Source organism: Macrosteles quadrilineatus, unplaced genomic scaffold (genome assembly GCF_028750875.1).
Source record: "Macrosteles quadrilineatus isolate MER2022 unplaced genomic scaffold, UCM_ALF_1.0 Scaffold_4__1_contigs__length_99947679, whole genome shotgun sequence".
NCBI classification, from domain to species: Eukaryota; Metazoa; Arthropoda; class Insecta; order Hemiptera; family Cicadellidae; genus Macrosteles; species Macrosteles quadrilineatus.
The window spans coordinates 4,250,697-4,278,429 of record NW_026542597.1 but is presented as its reverse complement, the minus strand read 5'-3'; the positions used below and the strand labels follow the sequence as shown (position 1 = coordinate 4,278,429).

Sequence of the window (27,733 nt, the reverse complement as noted above, 5' to 3'; positions counted from 1 at the left end):
AAAAAAAAATTAAAAAGTTACGAGGCATACAAAGTGAGTACGCTGACTTCAAAATTATAAAATTTCCAGCGGGCACCGTTTTCCGACTAAAAACGCTTAAATCTATATTCCAATTTTTAGTTCCATGCATTGTAATTTGATTCATCTTCACACAATGAAAATCAAAGTAACACTGACATTAGAATAACTATCAAATTATGATTCTCTCGAAGAGAAAGGATTGCTTATCAGTTCCAGGATAGCGCTTATCTGTGATATCCGCAATAGTAGTTGCAGGTGTCACTCGGTTAGATTATTTTTTAGGAGTGATAATTTTGATTACGTTATCAAAATGATTAACAGTTGAATATGTTCAGTTAATTAGAACATCCAAAAAAGACAACGCTTCCAAAAATTGGTTTTAGATAAGCAATGAAATCATATTTATACCTACTTAGTTGTGTGAAAAAGTGCATTTTATAAAAAGTCCATCATGGAAACAAAATAAACTATCCATCAAAATGAAAACCAGAGTCTGCTAAGTAAAATGGTATAAAGTAATTTATAAGCAGTGATTATTTGAATTGGATTAAGCAGATAAAATATGTACGATCAAAGAACTTCTGTTTGGTTAATTAAACTAATCGTTTGTATTGTTTGTATTTGTTTGTGTTCGGTATTAGTATTATAAAATTACATCATTAAACGTAACACGTAACGAGTGACAGTTGCACGGATCGAGACTGGAAGGTCATACGGACTTGAACAAACTGGAGACTGGAGTAGTGGATGGAATAAATGTGTACAACACATTACTATAAAAAAAAAAATAGCATGGCGTATTGGGTATGGCGGGGTCGAGACAATATTTATTTAGTTGTATAGTAGTATACTGTAAGCATTTTTCGTTGAATGAAGGTGCGCGCTGGAAATCAGAAGCATTAAATAAGTTTATCTATTGATTATTGGCTATACGTATATTTATTTAATTTTTTTAGAACTAACAAAATAAATGAGTGAGCCCATCTTACGATTAATATTAAGATATAGGCACTTTTAGTCAGACAAGGGTGCACGCTAGGAATGATTTGGGTTTGAGGTTGGCATAACCACGTTTAAGACCTTATTGCCTTTTTATTTATTAAGAACTAGTAATAATATTGGGGAACTAACACGACATAACGAAGAACTAAAAATTCGTAAATAGATATAAGCGTTTTTAGTAAGAAAACGGTGCCCGCAGGAAATTTTATAAATTTGAAGTCAGAGTACTCACTTTGTACGCCTTGTAACTTTTTTATTTTTTTGAGAACTAACGTAAATATTACAGAACTATCGAGAACTAACGAAGACCTAACGATTGGTATATAGATATAGGCATTTATAGTAAGAAAAAGGTGCCCGCTGGAAATTATATAATTGTGAAATTAGCGAACCCTCTTTGTATGCCTCGTAACTTTTTTATTTTTTGAGAACTAACGTAAATATTGGATAACTATCGAGAACTAACGAAGAACTAACGATTGGTATATAGATATAGGCATTTATAGTAAAAAAACTGTTCCCGCTGGAAATTGTACAATTGTGAAGTTAGCGTACCCACTTTGTATGCCTCTTAACTTTTTTATTTTTTGAGAACTAACGTTAATATTGGAGAACTATCGAGAACAAACGAAGAACTAACGATTGGTATATAGATATAGGCATTTATAGTAAAAAAACTGTGCCCGCTGGAAATTCTATAACTGTGAAGTTGGCGTACCCACTTTTTATGCTTCGTAACTTTTTTATTTTTTGAGAACTAACGTTAATTTTGGAGAACTATCGAGAACTAACGAAGAACTAACGATTGGTATATAGATATAGGTATTTATAGTAAAAAAACTGTGCCCGCTGGAAATTGTACAATTGTGAAGTTAGCGTACCGTACCCACTTTGTATGCCTCTTAACTTTTTTATTTTTTGAGAACTAACGTAAATATTGGAGAACTATCGAGAACTAACGAAGAACTAACGATTGGTATATAGATATAGGTATTTATAGTAAAAAAACTGTGCCCGCTGGAAATTCTATAATTGTGAAGTTGGCGTACCCACTTTGTATGCCTCTTAACTTTTTTATTTTTTGAGAACTAACGTAAATATTGGAGAACTATCGAGAACTAACGAAGAACTAACGATTGGTATATAGATATAGTCATTTATAGTAAAAAAACTGTGCCCGCTGAAAATTCTATAACTGTGAAGTTGGCGTACCCACTTTTTATGCTTCGTAACTTTTTTATTTTTTGAGAACTAACGTTAATTTTGGAGAACTATCGAGAACTAACGAAGAACTAACGATTGGTATATAGATATAGGCATTTATAGTAAAAAAACTGTTCCCGCTGGAAATTGTACAATTGTGAAGTTAGCGTACCCACTTTGTATGCCTCATAACTTTTTTATTTTTTGAGAACTAACGAAAAAATTTGGGAACTATCGAGGACTAACGAAGAACTAACGATTGGTATATAGATGTAAACATTTCTCCTCAGAAAACGGCGCGTGCTAGAACCCGGAAGTGTGAAGTTAGCGTACCCACTTATAATCGGCTATAACTTTTTTATTTTTTGAGAACTAACGAAAAAATTTGGGAACTATCGAGAACTAACGATGAACTAACGATTGGTATGATCAAAAGTGGATACGCTAATATGGGTACGTCAACTTCACGGACCTATGATTTCCTACTATATTTCTTTTCCATTTTGGGCAAACAATTTTGGAAACTGTTTAGTTAAAGTTCATTTTGGTGATGGCATTTTTTGTTTCCACACTGAGGCAAGGTGACATTCAAGATTCCGGCATGTCATTAAAACGGCCCATTTCTGTTAATGCACTACCACTATTTTTTTATTGCAATTCCGTTTATTCACTACCAGAATGTTTTCATAATCAACAAGTTTGGTTGGTTAAGTAAGTTTAGAATAGTTCATTTTATAATTGATATATTGATAGACTAGGCTAACTGTTAAAAATCGGAATTACAATAAAAAATTAGTGGTAGTGAATTAACGGAAAAGAACCCTAGTTTTTTACTGATTGTGAAGTGAAATGTCCGTGATATTCCCTCAAACTCCATTTGGGAACTTTTTATTTATTCCCTGAGATAACTTTACCAAAACTACAAGTATTTTAACTAGTATTCATACCACATGGTACTTCATAACAGACATGTTGTGATTTGTATTCATATACCTTTAGGTATATTCTCTGATATGTAATTGTAATTTTCACACAAAACACCTTGTTTAAATCAAATGAATAAATTCAAAGTACATACAAAATAAGTACGGTAATACCTTCACTCTTAATACGTGGAGTTATATTACAACTAACTATTAAAATACATGGTAAAGAAATGCTACAGTAAAACTCAATAAGAAGTTAATTAATAACTACTGGACTTTTCATTTAAATAGGTTTACACCCATTGAAAAATTGTCTGAAGAAATATTTACATTTGACTTTCAAGTCAAGTGTAAGTTAAACAGCTAATTCAAAAAGGTCAGTTTAGCTTTTCTTTCATTTAACCCAATTAGGCCCTACTGTTGAAGGAATGTTTTTAACTAAATTATCTCTTAATCTCCGATATTTGAAGCAATAACACAATCTTGTTTGTTTGTGTGTTTGTATAAATATATATATTTGAATAATTATTTAGCTATACTGTCTTGATAAAATTAAACATATTGTACTCAAGCTACAATATAGCAAAAAGCCTGGCCGAATTTTTAAATAATACATGATTAACCTTGGCAAGAATGTGGATACAGTTTGGAGAATAAGTGTAATCATTTTCAAACGTGGTTGATGGATTGTACCCAGTCAAGTGAAATAACATATAATCTGTCAAGTGTCATGTTTGGGTGTGACGTACAGTAATTCCCAAGTTTAAAGTGACTTAAATTCAACCTAACCACAAACCCCCTAAGACTTATTTAATTCTCCACGAAAAAACATTACTACGCTCAAAGTTATTTATTGAATGTAACCATGTCAAATATTAGTCAACTTATCCACTGTTAAGGTTGCGCTTCTTGGCATTTTACATTAGTAGGCACATTCTCAACCAAACCTTTGGGTTTTCTTCTGTAATAAACTTAAGTTCACCAACTACCATGTTTATAATAGCAGTTTTAATTGAGCGGAAACCATTTTACAATGTGTTTTAGATGGATAAAACCATTTTTCGCAATCACTATCTTTGACACGGCCCTTAAGTTAATTTTGCAACTTAACAAAATTATTCTGAATACGTAAACATGCCAAGCTAAAGAGGCTTATGTTTACCATATATTTCACTTTAAATATTTTCTGGTAATGAATTTTCCAAGTAATGATACTTTTTTAGCTAACAACACGTTCATTAAATGTCACTAATATCTTCTTTAATATCCGGTGAAGAGCTGGGACAGATTGTGGGACTGCTGATGTTATCTCATGGTCAACTGGTAATCAGTTCCCAAACATTGTCCAGCTGTTTTCCTCTGACACTGACACTGAGTCTACATGAGGACAAGTTCTGTAAGTATTTTTTGTTCAGCTAGTATTAGCTCTGATTATATGTACTACCAGAATAAAGGAGTTAGTACTACCGTGAAACGCCTCAAAAAACGGCACCGATAACCTATACTACCATACATATACACTTGTATGGGTCAATAAATGAAAGAATTAGCTTTTTAGCTTGATTTCGGAAATATGTGAAGATTAGTTAATATTTATATGTAGGCAAAGATCTGGATCCCCATGTTATTCTTATGGGAAAAAACGTCCCAAGTGCCGTCTCCTTCCTATATTGTACCTACTTACACAAATGTCATCGATTTTTACTACCAGCCCAAATAATTGATTTAATAAAAATAGCTGCCACTTTTTATATCGATTGTTCCTTATTCGTAAAGTGGTAACACCCCTTTAAGGATAATGGCTGATGCATAATTATTGTAAATCCGTGAACAGAAAATCACAAACAACATTTTTTTAATGATAGTTTTCACATCACAGTTCACTATAGTAAACTCCTACTTTTCCAAATTTTTCATGTCGCTTTTATGTCAGTTTTTTATCAATTCACAACAGCAATATATTCCACATTACACAAATAGCAAAACAAGTAATATATTCCACATGACCGAAACAAAACTTTATTACAAAGCATAAACGGTAGGATATCGCTGCATGTAAAAGATCGCTTGTAAACATTGTTGTCCAAAAATAACAAGGGACAAGTCCGTAACGCCACGTGTAGCATCCTGAATGTCTTACGGTCACCGCGTTCGAAATGTCTTCCTTATCTTATCATAGGGCAAATTTGTAGCTAAGGGGTTTTCGGAACGATTAAAAGCACTTTCATTACTAAAAAGGTGATAAAAACAATTAATTATGATTCAAATTATTGTAATTTTGTAAATTAATTGGGGACTCTTTTCATAATTAATTGTTTCTAGAATTGTTTGAGAGTAGACATTGTTTCTATTTTGATTGGTGTAAATATGGTTATTGAGATTGGTAGACAAAAATTTAGTACTATTGTAGCTAACTGACAGATCTTTAACGTGGACAAATAATTAGGTCTAATTTGCATTATAGATTCTGTTGTATACACACGTTGCTTTTGAAATAATTATCCAAGAGTTCCATTGCTAATGTTGTAATACATTTAGGCGTATTTTTGCTCCTAAGTATCTAAGTCTAAATAAAATTCATTTTCACATACCGTTCTTCAAAACTGTTAGTATTTCCGTTTGGATAAAAGTATAAATGTATTTAATACTTTTTACAGTCAATCACTTCATTTGATTAGACACTTTTGTTTTCTCCGAGGTAACATTTTCGTTTTTGAAATATTTGAGGACTTGTAAAGAGTTTGGAAACACCCTCTGTAACTTTGGTGAAGTTAATGTAAACATGGACAAGGTTTAACACTTAGTAACTTGCAAAAGGCTTGACATGTGAAATAGCGATACAAGTCAGTTTTGCAACATGGTTAAATTAAGTGCTACATAAGGTTGATTTAGATGTATTACAACATTAAAATCAATTTTGAATTATGTTAGAAATTCATTACGGGACTTTAGAGTACGCTTTATTTTTCATTAAACTGTACTTATTAAAATAAATACTTTTGGAAATTGCTGATAGAGCCGCTCTTGATTGGTTAATCATGTGTTCGTGAGTTTTGTGTTCGGTGTGTGAAAATAATTTTATAACATCGAAATATAGACAACTTTAAGCCCGTGACGGAAATTATTATGGATTAACAAGAGCAAAAAAAGAATGAGTCAGAGATTTGAAAAAAAATTTGGAATGTACATTTTACACAAAACAGCTATGATGACTAATTACAATGAACAAATGAACAATCAATAATGAATAATGAATAGTACCCCCTTGAACATTGAACAACTTATGGTTGCTGAAAAACTATTCCAAAGTACGTTTCTGTCAGACAAATGTACATTACCTTTAAATTTAGAAATTTATTTTAAATATTCGTTTCCTTGAACCGTTGACATTTTTTATGTTATCTAAAAATGGATGATCCAACCCCTAGTCTTTTCATTGTCTAACTTACCATATATAAATTACTAGCTGTACCCGTGGGCTTTGCCCCGTTTAACTTCATATGTGGGCTCGTTCGCATGGCTCAATCACGTCCTGGTAGAAGTTTGTTCGCTACGCTCACTCACCTTTAGGTTGGAGCACGTTCGCTGCACTCACACGTCCTGGTTGAAGTTCGTTCGCTACGCTCACTCACCTTTAAGTTGGAGCTCGTTCGCTGCGCTCACTTGCCTTCAGGTTATCTCGTTCGCTACGCTAACTCACCTCCGGGTTGAAGTTCGTTCGCTTTGCTCACTCACCTTTTGGTTTAAAATTAGCTGTTGTCAAATATTTAAAAAAAATAATAGTGCTGCACTCTGTTGGTAATCCTTGTAACTTTAATGCTATTGAACATCATAGAACAGAACCAACTTGTTTAATTGAAACAGCTGTTAAGATCCATTTATTCCATTTAAATATGAGTACTCATTAGGTTAACATGGGAAACTCCAGAGCCACTGGGGCGGAGCCCGAGAGTCCGATCAGAATAAAAACCACTTAGTTTTCCTATTTAATGCCTAAAGAATCAGGGTACCAAATTTCAGCCTCCTAGGTAAATGGGAAGTGGGAGAGTTAGTGATGAGTGAGTCAGTCAGTCAGTCAGTGAGGGCTTTGCCTTTTATATATATAGATAGCTTGTTCTCTGGTGATATAACCAAAATTAAAACGTATACAATAACATTTTCCCCTTCAAAAGAACCTTTTTCGTCAATATCACTTCAAACAGACTTAAACATGACCTGACATTTCAGGTTAACAATTTATAAAGTTTAAATAGGTCGAGCGTTATTCATACAGTATTTTAATTCAATGCAATCATGCAGGATGTTCTTTACCATCGTTAAAATATTAGATTGCTGCCATTAACAATTCAGCTCACTAATTAATCACCCTGGGTGTGTCTTGTTTGTGTTATCTGTATCTAACAGAACAGCTGATGTCACTGTCACACCATGTGCTGGACATGTCACCGCCTCCACAGGGACCTTCCCCTCAGGCACCTCGAGGCTCAACCTCACCCAGGGTTGGTGGTCTGGAGACCGAGCCAAGGGACGACCGGCGGAGAGGAAGACTCAACGCTGAACTGCTAATAGAGGTCTTGGCTGGAAACACAGATTCAGTAAAAAGGTAAAGTTATTATTATTTTTAAAGATTTTTTTGCTATTTACTGTTTATCTTTTCATTGCCGTAATAGTTTAATTTGTCATCAGTCATCAGAGCTGTTTCATATAGATGTTCCCACATACAAAAATTTTCGTCAAAAGTGAGACTTGTTCTTGAAGTGGATTACCTGGGTTTCGGCTTATTTAATTCCATTCTTGAATGCTATGGAAGAAATTAAAGATATTAACTTTTTCTTCTTGCTTTAATTAACTTTCGGCTTGGAATACCATGTCCGCTTGATATTCTTCTTTAGTGATTTTTTAATAATCCATCTCACACACAACACGAATATAGAGTGAATTGCTTGACTACATTGTAAGGTAGATTTTGTTAAAGATCATCAAAAAAATCCAATCTTAAAAAAACAATTAGTTTCAAAAAGTGACATCCTTTTATTGTGTTTGGTTCAATCTGTGAAGGATCGATGTTTTAAATTAACAAACATGATGCAATCGTTTTTAGGACCGTAGCCAGTAGTGGTATGGTATGAGGCTACCCAGATATTGAAAATGAGTTTTTGATTGTAATTACCACCCTTGTCTTTTTATATTGTAACCCTTGTCTTGTAAAAGACTTCAAAATCTCACTCCAAAACATTATGTATAACCCCTAACTATGGAATTGTTTCCAGTCTGTCATCGTTCAATTCATTTTGCAGGTGTCTAGAAACAGGGTCATCAGTCAACGCCACATGTCGCCCAACCCTTACCTCCGCACTACATCTAGCAGTGGCTTGCAGACATGAGGACATCGCAAGACTGCTGCTGTCCTGGGGGGCAGACGTCTTGCGACGTGACCTGGAGGGGAGACAGGCCATCCATGTGGCAGCAGCTGTCGGCGATCCAGTGTTGTTACGTCTGCTGCTGCAACGAGATTCCGACATGGTCAACAGTCAGGTGGTGCCCTCACGTGAGGCTGAGGACACACTGAGTCTAGACTGCTGGAGCCACGATCATAGCTCTGTCTCTGACAAGGTTGGTATGAATTGATTTATTATTATATTAATACCAATTGAAAACCATACTCCCAAATTATTGGATGGTTAAGGATCCAAAGCCAGCTTTCCATCATTTGAGCAGTTTCGCTTGGGTTTTGAGGAACAAGACACAAAATTTTAAGCATTCAGTTTGAAGATTGTGCAGAAATTCAAGCCTTCACTTTATTATTTTATACATATCATTTGTCTTACCAATATTAATTGATTTGTATTAGGGAATTATTAATAAAAAGTTTTGGTTTGTACATATAAAAAAAAAAAAAATACAATAGGATAGATATACAGTGTGAGTGTGTAATTTTGTTACTAACCACTACCATCCAAGACCATTTTTATGAAAAGTCCAATGATGAGGAAGGTTGGGCTTTATTTTGAACTATTAAAAAGCTATCGAGTTTAGTCGTGGTTGAGCCAGACGCGTTTTGATTACTTAGCCTACTACCTATAAGAGAAACGACAATTAACTATTTTTCTTTCAGGGATGTTACTCTACTAAAGACAGTGACACAAATAGCCATATTTATGTGCAATCAATGTGCGAGGCATATGTAGATGGACAAATGCAAAGTAAAAAAGACCCCCAACCTCTTAAGAGAAAAAATATATGCCTGGTTATAGCTTTCTTAACACGATCAAATGTTTCTTTGGTTGAGGTAATTTACTAAAAATCCCAATTGTCAATAATAACTGGGCAAAGCTAAAACTAATGAAAGATCAATGACAGTTTTGTTAGGGTTTAACTTAAAATTAAAGGATGAGTAATGTCTAATGATTCAGCTACCCACCCATCTATATTAAGATACTATAAAACTTTAGCAAGATTGTATAGTTTGTTCAAATTTAATTTGCAGATTCCTCAAGTTGCACAAAAATCATCTCCTCTTCACCAAGCTGCTCAAAGAGTCAACTTAACTTGTGTAATACTTTTGCTTGAACAAGGAGCTAAAGTTGATGTTAAAGATGGAAGAGATTTAACTCCTTTGGATGTGGTGGGAGAAATAACAATAGGAAAGGCAGTTGGCTTGTCTAAGTCCTCAAAAACACCTAGTGACATGCAAAACATTATTAACTGCTTATTGCAAAAAGGTGCTAAATTTACAATACGGAAAAGCACTCTAGGTCAAGGAGTTGAAAACCAAGTTACAATGGAAGTTAACTGCCTTCACACTGCTGTATTGCAAGAGGATCCACAGCTAATTGAATTTCTGCTTGATAATGAAGCTAGTCTGAGTATTTTGAATGGTGAAGGCCTTACACCACTTCATCTTGCAGTATCTAAACGTCTTCTTGAGCCCCTCAGAATTATATTGGAGAAAAATCAATCCATACAGGTAAAAAGTTTTAGAATTGATTGCTAAAGTGATTGTTTTATACTCCTTGAATATTTATATTTTTTACTAAGCTGCATCTAATGAAAGTTTTATAGCATTCCCTTTTAAAAAACAGCACAGGTAAAATTAACACTCTAATTAGGTCACTTACATAAAGCCTTACGTTTCTTGCTAAAGTTTAATATTCCAAAAATGAAGTCCCTCTTTACATTAAGCGGTTTTTAGAACTATTCGAGGGAACCAGTTAATTTAACTTGGAAGGTTTTAGAACAATTGAATACTTAAAAATTTGACTTAATTTATGTATGCATTTCCATCACTAACTGTAGAAACAATCCGTTTCTTATCACTTTATCACAAGGTACTGGATGCCGTTGACTTCCAAGGGCGTACTCCATTACATCTCGCTGTTGCCCAGATGTGGTTGCCAGGAGTCAGTCTTCTGTTGGAGGCTGGAGCTGATGTAAAGGTCACTTCTAGTGAAGGTCAAACAGTGTTACACATGGCTGTGGCTACTCATCAGCCAGATCTGCTGAAGGAGCTACTTACAATCAGGGAAGCAGTCAATGTAAGTACCGTACACCAATAATGTCACTCGATAGCTTAAATTGTGAAATCAAAAGTAGTAACCATAGGTAAAGTTATTGGTTACTACATAAGAAGATGCAATAGAGTTTCTTTATTTTGTAGACATGGTTTTTACATTAGTTCAAGTAAACATTCATTACAATTTGAATTTAATTTCATCATCAAATCATCAAATATCTGTGTACAAGTTGTTGTTTAATTTATGGTTTAAGCTTATGAGTTAAGGAAGAAGGGAGGATACTGTAGCTCACATTAGAAAATAGTTTTAATCAGTTGATATCACACAAACGTTAATAAAACTCATCTTTTTTCTCATGAAGAAGCCCCGTGGGGAGTTGAATGGGTAAAACATCAAGTTAATTGTGTTGTAATATGTTTGTGCGCTGTTACCACGTGGAACCTATATTAGGTTAGTTAGTAAAGTCGCTTCTGTTTCCGTAATTTTCTGAAGACTCACTTAAAAACTCTTCCACAAAATCCTATCTAAGTACTGTAAGTATCTGTACTGTTGCAGTCTTATGTCTAAAGTTCCTTTTATCTGTCCAGATGATCGATGCACGCAACAGACACCATGAAACACCACTAAGCTGGGCTGTGTCCATGGGTCAGTTGGCCTGTGTGGAGGTTCTTCTTGCCAAGGGAGCAGACGTCACTATCAAGCTGCCTGGAAAGTGCAGTCTCATACACTTATGTGCCATCAGAGGTCACAGCTCAGTTTTGGCAGAAATCCTGAAGTACCCTCGCATGGCAATGTTCAAGAACTCACAGACCAACGAGCAGAATGGTGGCTTGACTGCCCTCCACCTAGCGGCTCTGGAGGGATCCACATCCTGTGCGGATGTCCTTTTAGCTGCAGGATGTGATGTGCACAAAGTGTCCTTCCAGTGTCCTTACCGCAAATCAACGCCCTTACATGTCGCTGCCATGAAAGGGCGTTCTAAGATAGTCCTAGCAATTGTAAATCACGATTTAAGCACCCTCAAGGCTAAAAACGAAGATAAATGGTATCCATTACACGTTGCGGCTAGGTTTTCAAACCATGAATGTGTCAAAATAATGTTACTCAACGGAGCGAATTTGGCAACAACCGTTTTGGATTCAGATTTCAAAAAAAGAACAGCTTTTGACATAATTGTTTGCAACATACTTGATCCAGCTGCCTTTGTTAATGATGTGTTTGACTGCTACATTCAAGTAAATGAATACCCGTTGAATAGCAACGAGTGTGAGATAAAAGTGAATTATGACATTCTTCAACCTCTCGGACCAGATAGGAAACAAATGAAAGTGTTAGACTCTCTGTTGAACTGTAAGAAATGTGCAGTGCAAGAAAACGTGCTGTTACACCCTCTGATTCAAACCTTTCTACATCTAAAATGGAGGAGGATGAGAGTTCTTTTCTTTGTCATAATGGCACTGTACATGATGTTTACCTTGTCACTCACCTCAACAGCAATGTGTTATTATGTTCTCTGGGGACAGATACATTCAAGATTCTTGTATTTGGTAACCTGTGGTTGTAGCTTCACTTTGGGAATCTCTCTCCTCATCATAACCATACAGGTTTGTTACGTACTATAAACTAATATGTTGAATAACAACGTTCAACAGTGGCATTACACTAATTCTTGTATACTCTCAACTCTGTGCCATTTGGGGCAAATGGAATCAGGCTTCCAAAACTCTTCTTAGTCCTTTTAGTAATTTTCCTTTTCACTTTCTTTGGCACGATTCAAGAAGTGTTCTCTAAATATTCATCTGGGGGGGACTGAAGCTTCTATTCACCAAACAAGGTATACTTTTTAGACTAAAAAAAAATATAAAACTTCTAAAAAGCTGAAACCCAAAATTAAAGTTATGGCTTTTATCAATCCTTCCTCCAAATGAATCATCCTTCAATCTTTCTTTACTAGAATCATGAAAATCTGTCAAGCTTTTACTACAGAATACAGAAATTTTCTGGGTAGCCAAGTGGTTGATAGTGCTTGCCTTAAATCTAAAGGTCACTGGTTCGATTCCAAGCTAAATCATTTCCACCCAGATGCCATTTGTCATCGGGCTAAGAACTAATGGTGCTATCCAACAAAAAGGTTAATGTAGATAGTAACAAGACGAGGGTTGGGTCCGTTCCCTTACAAAACGTAAAAAATACCATTGTTGTAAAAAAACACTAAATAAAAAAGAATTCTTGAGTAAAAACCCCCTTCACGTTTTAATATACAGGACGGTTCAGATTAAAACCTAACTAGGTAATACACAATATCTAGTTTAGTGAAAATCAAATGCAACAATTTATAAGTTAAAAATAACTGCTTTAAATACATTAAAATAAGTTTATTTACTGTAAACCATGTCTGTAATTTTTCATCAGGAGCTTCTCCAGGCGTTCAGAATGCAGCGTTACTACTTCAAGGACCTGGAATCCTGGATCAAGTGGTCTTCCTTCATTCTGTCTTTCCTGGTGCTACTGGGCGATCATCCTACCGAATGGCTGGCCCAAGTGGCGTCAGTTGCTGTGCTTCTGTCCTGGCTAGAGCTTCTTTTTCTTCTTTCCCGTTGGCCTTCCACTCTTGGATTCTACATCGTCATGTTCTTCACTGTTGCCAGAAATGTATTTACGGTATTGCACCCAATATATTTACACACAGCATAAGGACTGATAAGAAAACAAGTCTTGTCATTACATAGGATACTATGGCAGATTGGAGAGTATGTGAAATTAAATTAAGGGGATTCGCCACTGAAAAGGATAATTTTTTTATTTATTGAGGGAATTCGTCAAACTATTTTTTTTTTTCTAGTAGGGTATAATTTAACAAAAAATCGAAAAATTTTGGTTTACTTCCAAATATAAATTATAGGTGGCAAAAAAAAATAGAGGTATTTGGTCAATTTGTAAGGGTTTTTAAAAAATCTATATTCTGAATAGAGTTCTTTATGGATTTTAATAAAATTGTTGTTTTTTTTTTTTTTAAGACATTTATCTAAACTTAATATTTATGTAGATTCTTAATAATATCTCAGATATTTTTTTTGCTGTGACACATTAAAAAAGAATTGGTTTTTTTTTTTGTCTTGAAAAACGTGAACTTTTAATGTTGCGGAAAACCGCATTTGAATAAGAAGATGTCCTTTGATCTTGTAGCTATCGTAAAGAGCGAAACCCGTTGCTTATAACATATAATAACATTCAGACATGGATTATATTATACTTTTTGGATGTAATAGGGTCAAATGTACAAAGAAATGAAAAAATATATTTTTTTAATTTTTCATGATTTTTACCTATTTTCAGTGGCAAATTTCCATGAAATTTAATTAAATTTTCTATTATTTGTTTCTTGCAGGCCACCCATTTTTCATTTGACATGCTATACCTATGCTAGGATCTCCAAGAGATGACTGCACCCACTACCCCTTCCTTGCAGAGTCTCTCACATTCTTGCGCCCCTAGGCCCTGGAATTGAATTCCGAATATCACTAAAATATATTCCCTTCACACATTTTAAGATTTGGCATAGCATAAATCGTAAACATATTTTGCAAGATGCACTAGTCCTATGTGTTCTGTTCTAGGTGTTGGCTACGTTTCTGTTTGTCATCCTTGGATTCATGTTCGCCTTCATGATCCACTTCCGAGACTCCGGTCAGTTCACAGACGTGTGGAGATCGTTCACCAAGGTCCTGGTTATGACCTTTGAGTTAGACTATGAGAAGATGTTCCGGACAGTAAACGGTATGAATGCTGTGGTGGGCCGTGGCATCTTTCTGTACTTCATGGTGTTGATGGCGATCGTCTTGATGAACCTTCTGGTTGGTATAGCGGTCAGCGACATTGCCATGCTTGAGAAGCAAGGAAGAGCAAGACGGCTCGCAAAGCAAATTGACTTCCTCAGCATGCTGGAATCGTATGTCTACAATAGATATTTATTTGCGTTTTGCCCAAACAAACTTTCCAAAATTATTAGAAGATTTAGAGCTGTAGATCGGGTGCTAAAATTTTACCCGGGTAGGCCACGAAAGAGAGGTAACCAATTGACTGAGGACTTAATACAATCTTTGATTGACAATGTCGTAAGGCAACGCAGCAACTGCAAAAAGAAAAACTGTGAAGTTGGTTGCATCGGAGATGATGTCTCTGTACTGAGAACGCTGTAATTGTAAACAACAATAAAAAACATAGCTGTAAAGTAAAATATTTTTTTACTACATTATACATACTATTGTACAATAATAACTAAGTAATCTGGCTATGTAAAATTACTGTTGCAAAAGTCTTTAAGTTTCTGAGAAAACATAGGTTATACTTAGAAAAGTAAGTAACTTTGGTATTATCAGTGGTAATCCAAAATAGTACAATTTTACCGATAATCTGATCTTTATATTTTATTCCAACATGCGCTGAAAGTAGGATCAGAATTAACTAACTAGTGCTCAAAATTTTTACTATTTAAAAGATTAGCTTTCTCACTATGACTCTATCATTAATAATACTTTTGAAGTCTAAGATCTAAGATCTTGGATAGATCTATGTAAATAATTCTAAGTTCTATTCTTGTTAATTAATGAACAAAAAATTAGAAGAGTAAGTGCTTTGGAATACTATAGCTTAGTAGATCTTTATTTTAAAATATCGGTAGGGAAGTAATAAAAAATAATACCTTTTGAAGAAACAGTTTATTAAATATACATAAAACAGGTTTTGTTTCATTCCACATACTTTTTTACAATAATTGCTATACAAGCAGTTATATAACATTAATCAGAATACACAGATTGTAGGTACAACTAAAAACTGCTTAATTGTTAGGGTTAGTTAAAAAAATCAAAATATAACTTAATTAAAATCTTAACACTTTCAGCAATATATGTGTTTATACTTTTGCTTTCTGACTAAATTATGTTGTGGCATACAATTACTTTAAATCAGACATAAAGAATACAAGAATACAAAAATACAAAAATAAATTATGATAACCGATTCTTTTGGGAATTGATGATAATTTTGTAAAATCAGTTTTAGAAATTATTATATAGAAATTAGGGTAATCTCATATTTGAGGGATACTGTGATATGCAGGAAAACCTCTCACACTTTACAGGTTGTCCCGCATATGGGAGTGTAAATTTAGTGAAACCCGGATCTTTAACCTTAAATAATTTAGTTATGATTTGGATGGCTGTTAAATGACAGGATTAATGACCAGATTAAATTCAAAGTACTGAACTTTTTATTCTCTCAAAGTAATTAACTGTTCTAACAACAATAAAACAATTATTATCAACAAACCTAATGATGAATGGCTGATTGGAAACATGGAGGCAGATAGAACTTTGAGTATAAAATTCCCAAAAATGAATCTACTTCTACGTAATTTATAAATCAATCAAAATATCATAATCAAAAGATTAACTCTTAATCCCCTTTAAATAAAACTTCCCCCGAAAAAACTCCCAGCTAAAGGGTCTAACCCTAAGATAGAGCAACCAGTACTCACCCAACTCTTCTGGGCACCCTGGCCTGGCCGACTGACCCCTTTCTCTACCTCTGGTGGCCTATTTATTGAACCCGATAGCTACTCAGTGCAAAGCCCTCAGTGTTTACGAAAACACCTCCAGCACGCTTCCGAGGTAGCAAGGCCTGACAACAGGTCATCAACCTAGCTTGCCTAGGCTACCCTCCATTACAATACATATTATAACAGTATAATCTCATTGCCTGACGATAATTTAGTCCTTGACACTATCAATTCAAGTTCACAATTATTTGGTCATTTCCTATTCATCAACACCATAAATGCATATGTAAAATTACCAGTTTTTTTCTACAGACTTTTTATGGACAAGGTTATCATATCCGTACTTAATTAAATATGGAACACAGTATAAATTATTTATATTATTTTTTTTTGAAAATGATTTACTAAGAGAACATTAAATTTTAGCCTCTGACATCTCAGCATTTAGACCAGATCATAGTTTCTCCACATCCGCCAGAATAACAAATGTTAACAGTAACAAATGTTAACAGCACCTCAACTCCAGAATTTAGTTTCACCAACGTCAACTTGTAAGATTCCACAGGGGAGAAAACTTTTGTGAATTACCCTCTAATATCTTCCCAGGGAAATTCCATATTTTTCTTTTTTACATTAAATAGGAAAACCAGTTTTCTTTTTGTTGCTGTCCCAGTTATTTACCACTGATGCAATTTCGAAACATTTAAGTTTAAAAAATATGTCAGCCCTCTCTTGTGTGAATAAAAGTAAGGGGATCTATGAAAACTAAAGTAATAATTTTCCTTGTAGTAACTCTGTATTTATGTTCAGTCTTCTTGCTATGGGCCCCTAATTGTTCCTGAATAAAGCTAAGCCCTCCTATTTCACCTAGCTATGACCTTGTAGAACTGATTATCTTGCAACTCCGATCAAATTAATCTAAGACTAGATCTTAAAAAGTCAAAGTCTGCCCCTTTCAGAATTGGTAAACTTAATTATTCCAACTCCCTGCTTGTTTTCTGGCTAAACTTTTAACCTTTGGTAAACTTAAATCTGCTGCTAAAACTTCTGTAGTAAACAATCCTTATCACAGTAGCAGCCTCAACAGCCTAGCCCGACTAAGCAGGTTGCCCATAGTGATGTATGCGCCAGTGATAGTGCGAGCCCCAGTGTAGGCTGACCTGCCATGCAGCACTCTCCAGTTGTTGATGAAGACTACAGTCCCTGGCAGTAGAGTGAGTCTCCACTGGTCTGCAGGGTTCACTACTGCAGAGGTGAGGCTGCGGAGGGACTTGTAGAACTGTGATGTCTCACTACTTGGCTGAACCTGCCTGGCACTTCGGTCATACAGGTTGTATCTGTAATCAATCATGAATCATGCATGTAGAACAAATACCCCCAACACAGCAGACCTGCAGACTAAGCGAGTTTTCATTTAAATTGCTATATTTCCACTAAAATATTCCCTTAAAATTGTCAGATTTATCTCCTATTTATATAACATTATTTTAATGAGTACTTCGGTTTGCTGCAACAGAGGATGTAATGAGGTGTTTCTTCTTAATTAAAATTTTGATAGCTTAGTATGAAATAAACAAAATAACCAAATTTCATTTCATCTATAAACAAGCAAACTACAACAGTTACCATAAGAATAACATGGGAATTATTAATAATTTACACTGTGAATTTAATCACAGCCACCTCTAATAAAAGGCCGCGACGTTCGAACTGGCAACGCCGCAATCACACCCCGTCTGGGTCTGTCTTCACATGCGCTAGACTTTAACTTAAATGAGAGTTTTGCTGTTTTCACTGCTCTATAGAATGAATGAAAGATATTTAAATGGCATATAATAGTGATTTTTGTACTAAAATACAAACATAATGTCTGTTTGCTTGTAGGCCTATTTATCGTATTGTAATAAATACAATGAATGTGAAAAAGTCTTGTAAAACTTCCAATTACAAATGAAAGAATAAAATTTAAAAACTATTTTTGGATTGGTTGAATAAAATTATTTTCAATTTTAAGTATTCATAATATTGTTTTAGCCTATCTGACAAACCATAAGTCTAGATAGCTACGACAAAATTTGAAGTTTTCTTTTCTTGTTTGAAGGCCTACTGACGGAATCATTTATTTTCTTTGAATAATTATTTAGCAATACGTTTGCCATTTATTTTTTTTAAGGTCAAGACTGGGAAAAACTCATTTTTACCTTAGAAACCCCTCCATAAAATCCCGTTCAAAATCGGTTAATTTTTGCTTGAGTTATCGCGACAATCATATATTCATTGATATATATGAATTTGAACGAAGGACGTTTTTGGCCTCAGGGGACCTCAAATTGCAGTAAATCGGTCTAGGGTCTAGGTCTTACCATGAGACCTACGGTAATAGCTTCCCTGGAGCTAAGCTTATGCTGTGAGCGTAAGTAGTTTAAATTATTTTAAAATATCTTAAAGCATTTTGTTCACGTCTTAAAAAATAATAATAATAACTTAAAACTTACCTAATTTGTTTAATCTTTCCTTCAGGCCAATGGCTGATGACAGGGGTCATTTGTGACAGGTGATAGCCCTTCTCTATGTACTGGTATTCTGTGTGAACAGTCTTCAAACACTCGTAATGTTGAGGATGCTCAACCTCAACTTGTCTTGCGGCTCTAAACCCATCCACCAGAAGTGTTTGACCTCCTGAACAGTTCCTTTTGATACAATGGAAGATTATCAATCTGTAAACACAACAATTAAATAATTAATCAATCTGGAACAATTAAAATAATGATAAGAACCCACTACCAAGTCCCCCTCATCTTCATAGAGGGTTACAAGGTCAAATGTACTTACTGTTCTGACTTTTATGAAGGACCCATTGGTCGAATCTTTGGATTAGTTTACAAAGATCAACTTGACCCTAGAGCCCATGAACAGAGATCCAGGGCTGTATTTCCCTAACGGCTGACACGGCGGTTGCGGGAGGCCTCAACCTAGAAGGGGCCTCACTTAGGGCCTCAAATTTTTTTATTGATAAATTTATTCCACCGATAATCTGTTTTGCAGTAATTGCAGACGACGTTGATGAAATCTCCGCAACCGCTAAAGATCTTCACTATTTCCCCGTAAATGTAGAAGTTGTCACTATTCAGAAGACTACGTCTCAGCGCTCGCGCAAGATGCTAACTATTTCTCTGCGGCTACAGGAGACGTTCATGATTTCACTGAGATCGGAGGAGACGAAGATGATGATGATGTCTCTGCGATCGTGCAAGATGTTCACGGCCACATTAGTTCATGATTACGCCACGATCGGAGCAGACGAAGATTACGTCTACGCGTTCGGGCAAGATGCTTTTTCTCCGCGGCCATAAAAGACTTTCATGATTCCACCGTGATTGGAGAAGACAGACCAATATGATGTCCCCGCGATCGTGCAAAATGTTCACTGTTTTCCGCAACCACGGGAGACATTAATGATTTTGCCGTGATCACAGAAGACAAAGATGTTGTCCCTGCAATGGCGCGATTGTCTTTTTGTCTTTTTTGCCGATCGGATTGTTCAAACAAGAAAAGGTCAAAAGGTCAGTTCATAAAGTTGAAGCAATACCACACATATTTCTTAGCACTTAAGTTCCGACCTTAGAAGGATCAGAAAATAAAGAGGGGCCCCTCTGATGAGAGCCGCTCGGGGCCTCATCTATATATTTAATACACAGTTGTAACACTGTTTTCTCAGTAATTACTGGACCGATCTGCAAGATTTATGTCTCAAATTAAAGGGGATAGTGTGTAGATTTGCCGAACTTCCTTAGAATTTACGTTTTTTCTAAGGGCTACGACCTACAGCCCTTTAAAAGTCGAGTAAATACAATTCTTATTGAAGAATATAATACACAGTTTATAAATTATTCGTCAGCTGTTTAATGTTTGTCAGACATTTGTTATTATTTTTATAACCTCTCTTTCAGTATGCAATTATTAAACTTGGAGTTTCTGTTTATAAACACACGATTTTGATCAAGGAAAGTGTATTTGTTAACTTATTTTTGAAATGTTTTAGTTTTCCTGCAAAGTGATCTGAAGGAAAGTTGTAATTGAGTTTAAGTTTGAGTATGGAATGTGAAATAATACCCATAGTAGGGAACGGAAGCTTATTGTTTTGATCAATATAATTTATTCTCTACGGCCACCAGAATAATCATGGGGAAATCCGCTTGCAAGTTGTACATATAATTGCTAATGAGTGGGAAACATACAAACATTTAATAGTAGGTGATGAATCTTACTCAAGATCAGTGTTAGACGTTCAGTGGTACCAAACTTTACCTTCTCGAGATGGCGAGTACGTTGGGATACGTGGAACTACAATATATCAGTGAATTTCTTTTCCAAGTACACAGGGAAGTTGCTTGAGAAACTGTGACTTACCATTCGGTTCTGGCGAAGAAGTATGTGACTTGATGTTTAATGGCAATGTTGACTCGGGTCATTATAGCGTTATAAAACTTTATCATTAACCCCAGGATGTGAAAAGCACAAAAAGAAAAAGAAAAGGTAATCATTAACCGGGCGTAAAGAGACATACAGAACGAAAAAACATGTAGAGAACCATCGAACTAAAAAGGTAAAGAGCAGTGATGGTGTTAAATGTGCTCTGGAAGTCCCTTCTAAAAAATACCAATTTTTTTAATTGGGGTCGTTAGATTGGATTTGTCAGTACAGCAAATCTATGAATTTTGAGTCAGAACAGATTAACTGGGACACAAATATTTTTCCCTTATGTTGTCACAAAGGGAAGGTAAAATGAACCCCTTATCAACATTTTGAGTTTGTTTATGGAAAATCTTATCAACAGCGACTATAAAAAAAAGTATTAAGGGTCAAAAGAGACAAAAGACTATTTGAGTAAAATATAATACAAATCTGCATTTGAAATGGCCAGTTCTAAGTCTCACTTGAATCAACATCTTTCTGGTAGTGGTAGTCAACATAGTTTTAAAATCCACGACTCCTTTTCCATCAAATTGGACCGTTAATACCCTAACATTGAACAAAGTATGCCCAACTTTATATATACGACGTAAACACAGCTTTTACTCACAGTATGGGTCAAAGATTCGTGAAATGCGACCAACTGCTGATGCGTGATTTACATGTAGGCTAAGTTACTATCTTTATTCCATACAACAAATGTAATGAAAAAAAAAACGACGAATATAGGAATATAATTGAGCAAATTATCTAAATATCATAAATAGCTGCTTATTAGGTTATCAGCATTGCCCAGTTCGTATACTATTTATTTTTCAAATGAAACTCGAATTAATATAAAATATTAATTTGGTTAAAATAATATATCGGTTTGATTAACATGAAATAGTTTATACAGGCAAACTATCAGTTCTATTTCATGTAAAAAATTAAACAACCCCTAAATAAAATACAAAGATAAACAGTATTTGTTAATTATTATTTCTTTTATTGCTGACAATATTCCCGTGGCGGAGCACGGGCGGTTAACTAGTAGATTCTAAATACGGCCCTGCAGAGATCTAAATTTGCCCAACTTGTCATTGACAAACATAATACCTTTGAAAAAACTGTCTCAAAATATGTCACGAAGAAAGCAGGGTGGATTCTCTAGAATAGCAAGCATAGATTCATTAATGAAGACAAAAAGGACCATTTTCACAATGGACAATTAAACTACAAATGTAATTCCATTTTCAAAGCGATAGCAAACAAAAATTATACTACACAACATAGACTGGTAAAACAATATCTAGCTGATAACTCTTCACTTGCCTCATTGCGTGTTACATGTGATAGGGCTATATGGTTTTAATCTTTCTTATGTTAGATTACGTGTTTGTAAATTTTATGTTATTTTTAATGTAGCCTAGTTAACTAACAACTACCAATTTACACATAAATCATTATTTTTATTTTGCTACCTGATGATGCAACAGTCATAAAGAAACGTAAGATAATAATCACGGTAATAAAACGACAAGAGGTAATTAGTCTAGTCGTTAAAATTACATCTGGAAAGATTGGCAAGAAGGGCCTACCCTGCAGGCTCTATAAAGTAGCAAGTGTCAGTGTGAGGGTCTAACGCTAGGTTTGTATAGGCTGTGTCCAGATGATCCATCTGGTCACTGAACTCCCACATTGCTCCAAACAGGGTGTGCTGCGGAGGACCAACATGGCGGATCACTTCCTCAGTGGCAGCTACGCTCGGCTCCACCTTGGACCAGAAATGTGAATTTTAAGAAGATATAATAGCAAATTATGAGATATTCTTTATTAAATCGGCCTGTTCAGGCCAGTGTAATCCGTAACAATTGTATCTTGTATTTATAATTACTTACTACAACCTGAACAATAATTCAATGAGGAGGAGTTGTATTAAATGTTTGTCTAAACGTCCGCTGCACAAAAATCTACAAACCAAAGACTTGAATTCACAAAACAAACAAAGATACTTAGCTTTTTTATGATCGGTAACAGATTGTGTAAAAAATCTCTAACTAAAATTAAAATTTATTTGAAAGTATAAGATGACCAATGAATCACAAAATGAGTGTAGCAAATTTAACGAATGTAAAAAAAAAACTGTTTAACTAAAAGGTTGAAGGGATACATACAGGAAACATTACATTTTTCTCGAAACTAATGTTACAACAATTAACACCCCCGCCCCCCCCCCATTTTATTAAAATTCTGTATAACTGTAGACTTAGTTTTTTGGAGTAAAAGCGCTTAGATCAATAAGGAAGAAATTATGGATAAGGAACTAGCTTGGTTACCAAGAAAACAGTTCCACACAGTTGACAGCTCACAAAAACTTAACAACAAAATTAATTTTAAGTCCGACTACTTTCGTCTGAAGCCCCATTGTAGCATTGTAGTCGTGAAATATCTAATTTTATCATTAACCTTTTGAGTGCTGCTATCAGTCTGAACTCATAAGTTAGTTTGTGTATATTTTCCTAACTGTGCACTTTACTCATGATAACTTGCTCACATCAGTGACAAACCCAACTCCGTACTGCAGAAGTGACTTGACCAGCCTAGTAATGCCACGTTGAGACTTCACTTCTTCGGCTGTCACATGTTCTACCTCTCGTGACACGTCCCCGGACCACAGTACTTCTTGAGGTCCACTTTCCACCTTGGTCTGGCTTGTAATCCATTCCAAATCATACACAGATTTGTGTCCATCGCTCCCTGGGGGAAAAATTGTAAGTTTCACATAGGCATGTGGTTGAGGATTTGCTAGTTGGGTTTTCTAAATTTTTATTCTACAGAAATAGAATTTCAGGGTTTATTAACTCTGTCTATTTATTTTTAGTACTACAATTTCAAAGAAACTAAGGATATAACTTTAATTTACATGACGAGTTAGTGTCTGTTTCAATTTATCTGCATGAACAGTATAACATAAATGAGTAAAAACTAAAAACTATAGGCTACAGTGGATCAAACAAAAGCGAAAATAGTCAAAACAAGTAAAATAAAATAATTTAAAAAAGTTTTAGAACCATATTTGTGTATTTTTTTCAAAGAGTTCATTAAGATGGGATAAAAACTTGTAGTTTTTTCTAACACAAAAGTAACAAGAAAATATTTATTGATTAATCAAAATGTTTGCCCCAGCTAAATTATTAGGTACGGTTAGCTATCATATTTTAAAATTACAATATTTCAAAAATATCTTTAAATATATATCTTGACAAATACCTTGAAATAAAGATCTTATAAATATTTCTAAATTTTGTAAAAAAATTCAGTTTAAAGTGTTTTTTGTTAATATTCTATTAGGCCTTTTTAATGTTTAATAAATATATAAAAAAGTCATTAAAAATATTACTTCAAGTCAACTTGATTCATATGTGTGTCGGTTAATGATACCAGCTACGGTACTAAAATATTTTTACTCACAGTTAACAACAAATTCTTTTCCACAAGTAGAAAAATTGAGCGGCTGTATACTGGGATCTATGTCAATAATTCTTATGTTACGTTGGTTGGTTATATTGTTGTAGCAAATATTGCACCTATAACAATGAATTGTTAAGACAGGTGAGGAAAGTGCTTGGAATACATTTGTTGATCTCCCAAAGACAATTCTCAAACAAGAGAGTTTTAAAAGGAGATAAGAGGTCAGCTGGCTCATCCGTGTGTGATCCTATTGCAAGAATAATATCATAGACTATATTCAGAAGATTTGAAAATATATTTTTCCTCACATTGCATGTTGATGACACTGAGGATAACATTTTTTAAATCTCAACTGATATTTCTAAATAAAATACTACCTATGACGGCCAATACAGTAGACAAAATATCAGTGGTTTTGTTATCTGAATTTTATATATTTTTCATTAAAATACTCCCTAATCTGACATGTTGCAAAAGTTTTTGTTAGGTACATTGTTTTCCCTGTTGATCTTACAAATCATTTTTCTTTTTTTAATAGCTTTTTATTTTATATTCCCATAGGCCGCTAAAAGTGTTCAAAACCTCACCAAATAAATAAAATACCGATATCAACGTATGACATACAATAGACTCCCTCTCATCCGGACTCCTCCCGACCGAGGCCAGTCCGGATAACGGTATTTCCGGTTAAACCGACGTCCCAGAAAACTCGTTAAAACGGACCGTTTACTGTAATATTCAACCTAAATTTAGAATAGCATTGTATTTAGACACGTGATCACTGGTCTCAAATCTTTCCCACGAGAACAGTCGTTTGAGCTGATTATGTTAAAGCAGATTATGTTAAAATATTTATATTATGTTTTAAAGTACAGGTTAAGTGTAAGAAAGGGTGGCCCAAGCTATAAAGCTATAAATAGTCCGGTTAAACCAATGTGTTGATAAAAATTGTCCAGTTAAAGAGATGTCATTTCCGCCAAGTGTAGTCTGGTTAAACCGATGTCCAATTAAAAGGTGTCCGGGTAAGAGGGAGTCTACTGTAGGCAACTAAAACAGGTTTAGCATCAAACAGTTAGGCCTAACGCATTTAACATTTAACAGTTATATACCATGTGACAATGTTAACATTGTCTGACTCTAATTACTTTAACTCACTCCAGATTTGCAACGTGAAGGCACGAAATAGTGAGTGCTTAGCATGCAGACAAGGTCGTATGCGCGCGAAATACATTGGCAGCACTGGCTGTAAATCAGCTGGGCAGCTGTTGTACTGTTGTATCATTAAATGTCATATTAAAAGTTCACTTCTGTGTAAAAATATGTTGCGTTTCTTTACCAATTTATTTGTTTTATGGTAACTGTAGGAAAAATATAATGTGCAACTCGAGAGCAAAGTGCAATTGCCTCACTCGAGAAACCATTCCTCACTCGCCTACGGCTCGTGAGTAAGTATTTCTCTCGAGTGAGTCAATTGCTCACTTTGCTCACTAGTTGCACAAATAACTATTTAGCTTGCTAATTTATTTTGATGATCGATAACAGAATTAGACTAGAATATTATAGTCATTTTCCGTAAGTTAGGACCTACCTGCAGTTTTCACGCAACCATTCAAAGCTCAGCTTGACCTTAGGATTTGACACTTCCCTTTTGAATTCAAAGAACGAGTCAGTTACTGAAATCATTTCCTAAAAATAAAAGTACAGACATTATATTGATGTACGCATAATACACTCACCTAAAAAAACTGACACACATCTAATCTAAGTTTTAACCCATCCAAACAACCTTAACCAAACTTCTATAACAAGACCATCTGGATGACAATTAAATGGTAATAGACAAAACGATAGGAAAGAGTGGAAAACTATTCATTTTGTAAATAGAGAAGGAGATTAAATTAATGAGCAGGAAAACAGTATGTTAGGCTCTCAATAAACACTTTACCCAGGGGATAATTTAACTAGCGAAATAATGATGCATGTAATGACAAACAACAAATCCAAAACTCAAAAATATTTTCTTACCCCCGTCACAAGCATTAAAATGCAATGGAAAATAAAACGTGGGCAGGAGTTGATGAAATTCTTCCGACATGTTGAAGATAATTACCGAATATGTAGCTAAGTTAGACTGTTATCTCACCAAGTAAACACACCTTTGTCAAAGGGACATTTTGATTATCCCTGAAAGTAGTAGTTGCTAAATCATTTTTTAACAAAGGATATGAAACTACAGATAAATTAATAATATAATAGATCATCTATGATGAAACACTTTGCAATAACTATATTCACATCAGTTTGTTTTATAAAATGTTCAAAATGTTTTCAGTAGCTGAGGAGGTGATTTTGAATTTCCTGTACTTCCTTGAAACACGTAAAACTATTTGTCCCCAACTAACATGGATATATAAAAAACTAGCTGTGTAGCCTACCCGTTCTACGGACAGGGAACTTGTAGTCAGTTGAAACCTTCTCAGAACAGCAGTTGGTTTGCATATTTCGTGTGAATTTTTCCAGATATGCAGGCACAACTATTATAGGAATACACATAAACCTATGCAAATACAATATCTGACAGTTTCAAACCAAAACAAATACTTAGCAATTAAATGTCACCCGGATATAATTATTGTTAGTCTATATTTATATGTGATAGCTCAGTCTAATTGCAAGTGGCGCAAGATTGGTTTGCTTCCTATTTGGGAAGGTAACAGTGGCCTATTTTTGTGTTTTGTAGCAAAGTAGAACAGGAAAATCAACGACAACTTAATTGCAGACTTTGGGGCATCGCAACATATGTGTTTCCCGAGTGACTTCTTTCACACATATCAGAGCTTTGCCAATTAACCTCACTGTATGAAACGGTGAAGATATTGAGGCCATTGGAGAGGGAAGTATTCGAGTAACTAAGTATGAATATCAGTAAAAACCGATACATCACAGCTATAGAAAATGTATGATGTTCCCAAGCTAGGAAGGAACCTGATGTCAGTCCAGCACAACAATGAACAAAGATTTGGTTTCAACGTAACTAAAGAAAAATGTGTATCGTGAAGAATAACGTTGCTCAACTGTATGGACATTGTGTGTAAATGGACTCTATGAAATTGAAATTGATCATTCTGTTTGCAGAAGCTGAACCAGTGTTTAGTAGCAAACAGAAAGAAAACCATCCAAGATTGGTCTGAATCACTGGCTCATCAAAATAAGACACATGTGTTTAAGTATTAAAAGCAGGAGAATGTCAAGGTGGAGAATGAATTTGTGAAGGTTGTGTATTAAGGCAAGCAACACAGAGAAACCCACCATTCTCGGACTGTAAAGCCAAAAATGGTAGAAGAAATAGTGGATATCTATGTGGTCCTATAAATCCAGTCAATAAAGGGGTTGTAGAGGACATGGAGGGGGGGATTTTTTGTGGGAATGTGTTTGGGGTAGTTAGAAGATAAAAATACTAAAAGTCCCCGCCCCCCTAGCCCTGCTGCTTCAGCAAAGAGGGGGGGGGAAGACACCTTTTTTAGTTTTACTTCTACACTGAAAACTGTGCATCATACGGAAAAAATTAAACTATAAAAATA

The 27,733-nt window shown here is 34.9% G+C and overlaps 2 protein-coding genes across 4 annotated transcripts in view; one reads left to right on the top strand and one right to left on the bottom strand.

Moving 5' to 3' along the window:
- Positions 1–15,369, top strand: part of LOC128991669 (serine/threonine-protein phosphatase 6 regulatory ankyrin repeat subunit B-like) — a 38,235-nt gene extending 22,866 nt beyond the window's left edge. Inside the window, exons 3-10 of one of the 3 annotated variants that reach the window (XM_054414761.1) lie at positions 4,429–4,548; positions 7,562–7,755; positions 8,450–8,765; positions 9,640–10,119; positions 10,538–10,687; positions 11,254–12,270; positions 13,079–13,327; positions 14,284–15,369. In XM_054414761.1, coding sequence (XP_054270736.1) covers positions 4,534–4,548; positions 7,562–7,755; positions 8,450–8,765; positions 9,640–10,119; positions 10,538–10,687; positions 11,254–12,270; positions 13,079–13,327; positions 14,284–14,865 — 3,003 coding nt within the window. In that variant the 5' untranslated portion in view covers positions 4,429–4,533 and the 3' untranslated portion in view covers positions 14,866–15,369. Of the gene's footprint in view, positions 1–4,428; positions 4,549–7,556; positions 7,756–8,449; positions 8,766–9,639; positions 10,120–10,480; positions 10,688–11,253; positions 12,271–13,078; positions 13,328–14,283 lie in introns of all 3 variants that reach the window. The other 2 variants (XM_054414757.1, XM_054414758.1) reach the window with 2 other exon arrangements.
- Positions 15,370–16,868: 1,499 nt separating this feature from the next.
- On the bottom strand, positions 16,869–23,896 carry LOC128991692 (trimethyllysine dioxygenase, mitochondrial-like). The gene is made up of 5 exons (XM_054414792.1): positions 23,884–23,896; positions 23,236–23,438; positions 22,280–22,455; positions 18,722–18,943; positions 16,869–17,563 (listed from the first exon to the last, which is right to left on the bottom strand). The coding sequence occupies exons 1-5, from the start codon at positions 23,894–23,896 to the stop codon at positions 17,293–17,295; spliced, it is 885 nt and encodes a 294-aa protein (XP_054270767.1). The 3' UTR covers positions 16,869–17,292.
- Between the last annotated feature and the right edge of the window lie 3,837 nt (positions 23,897–27,733).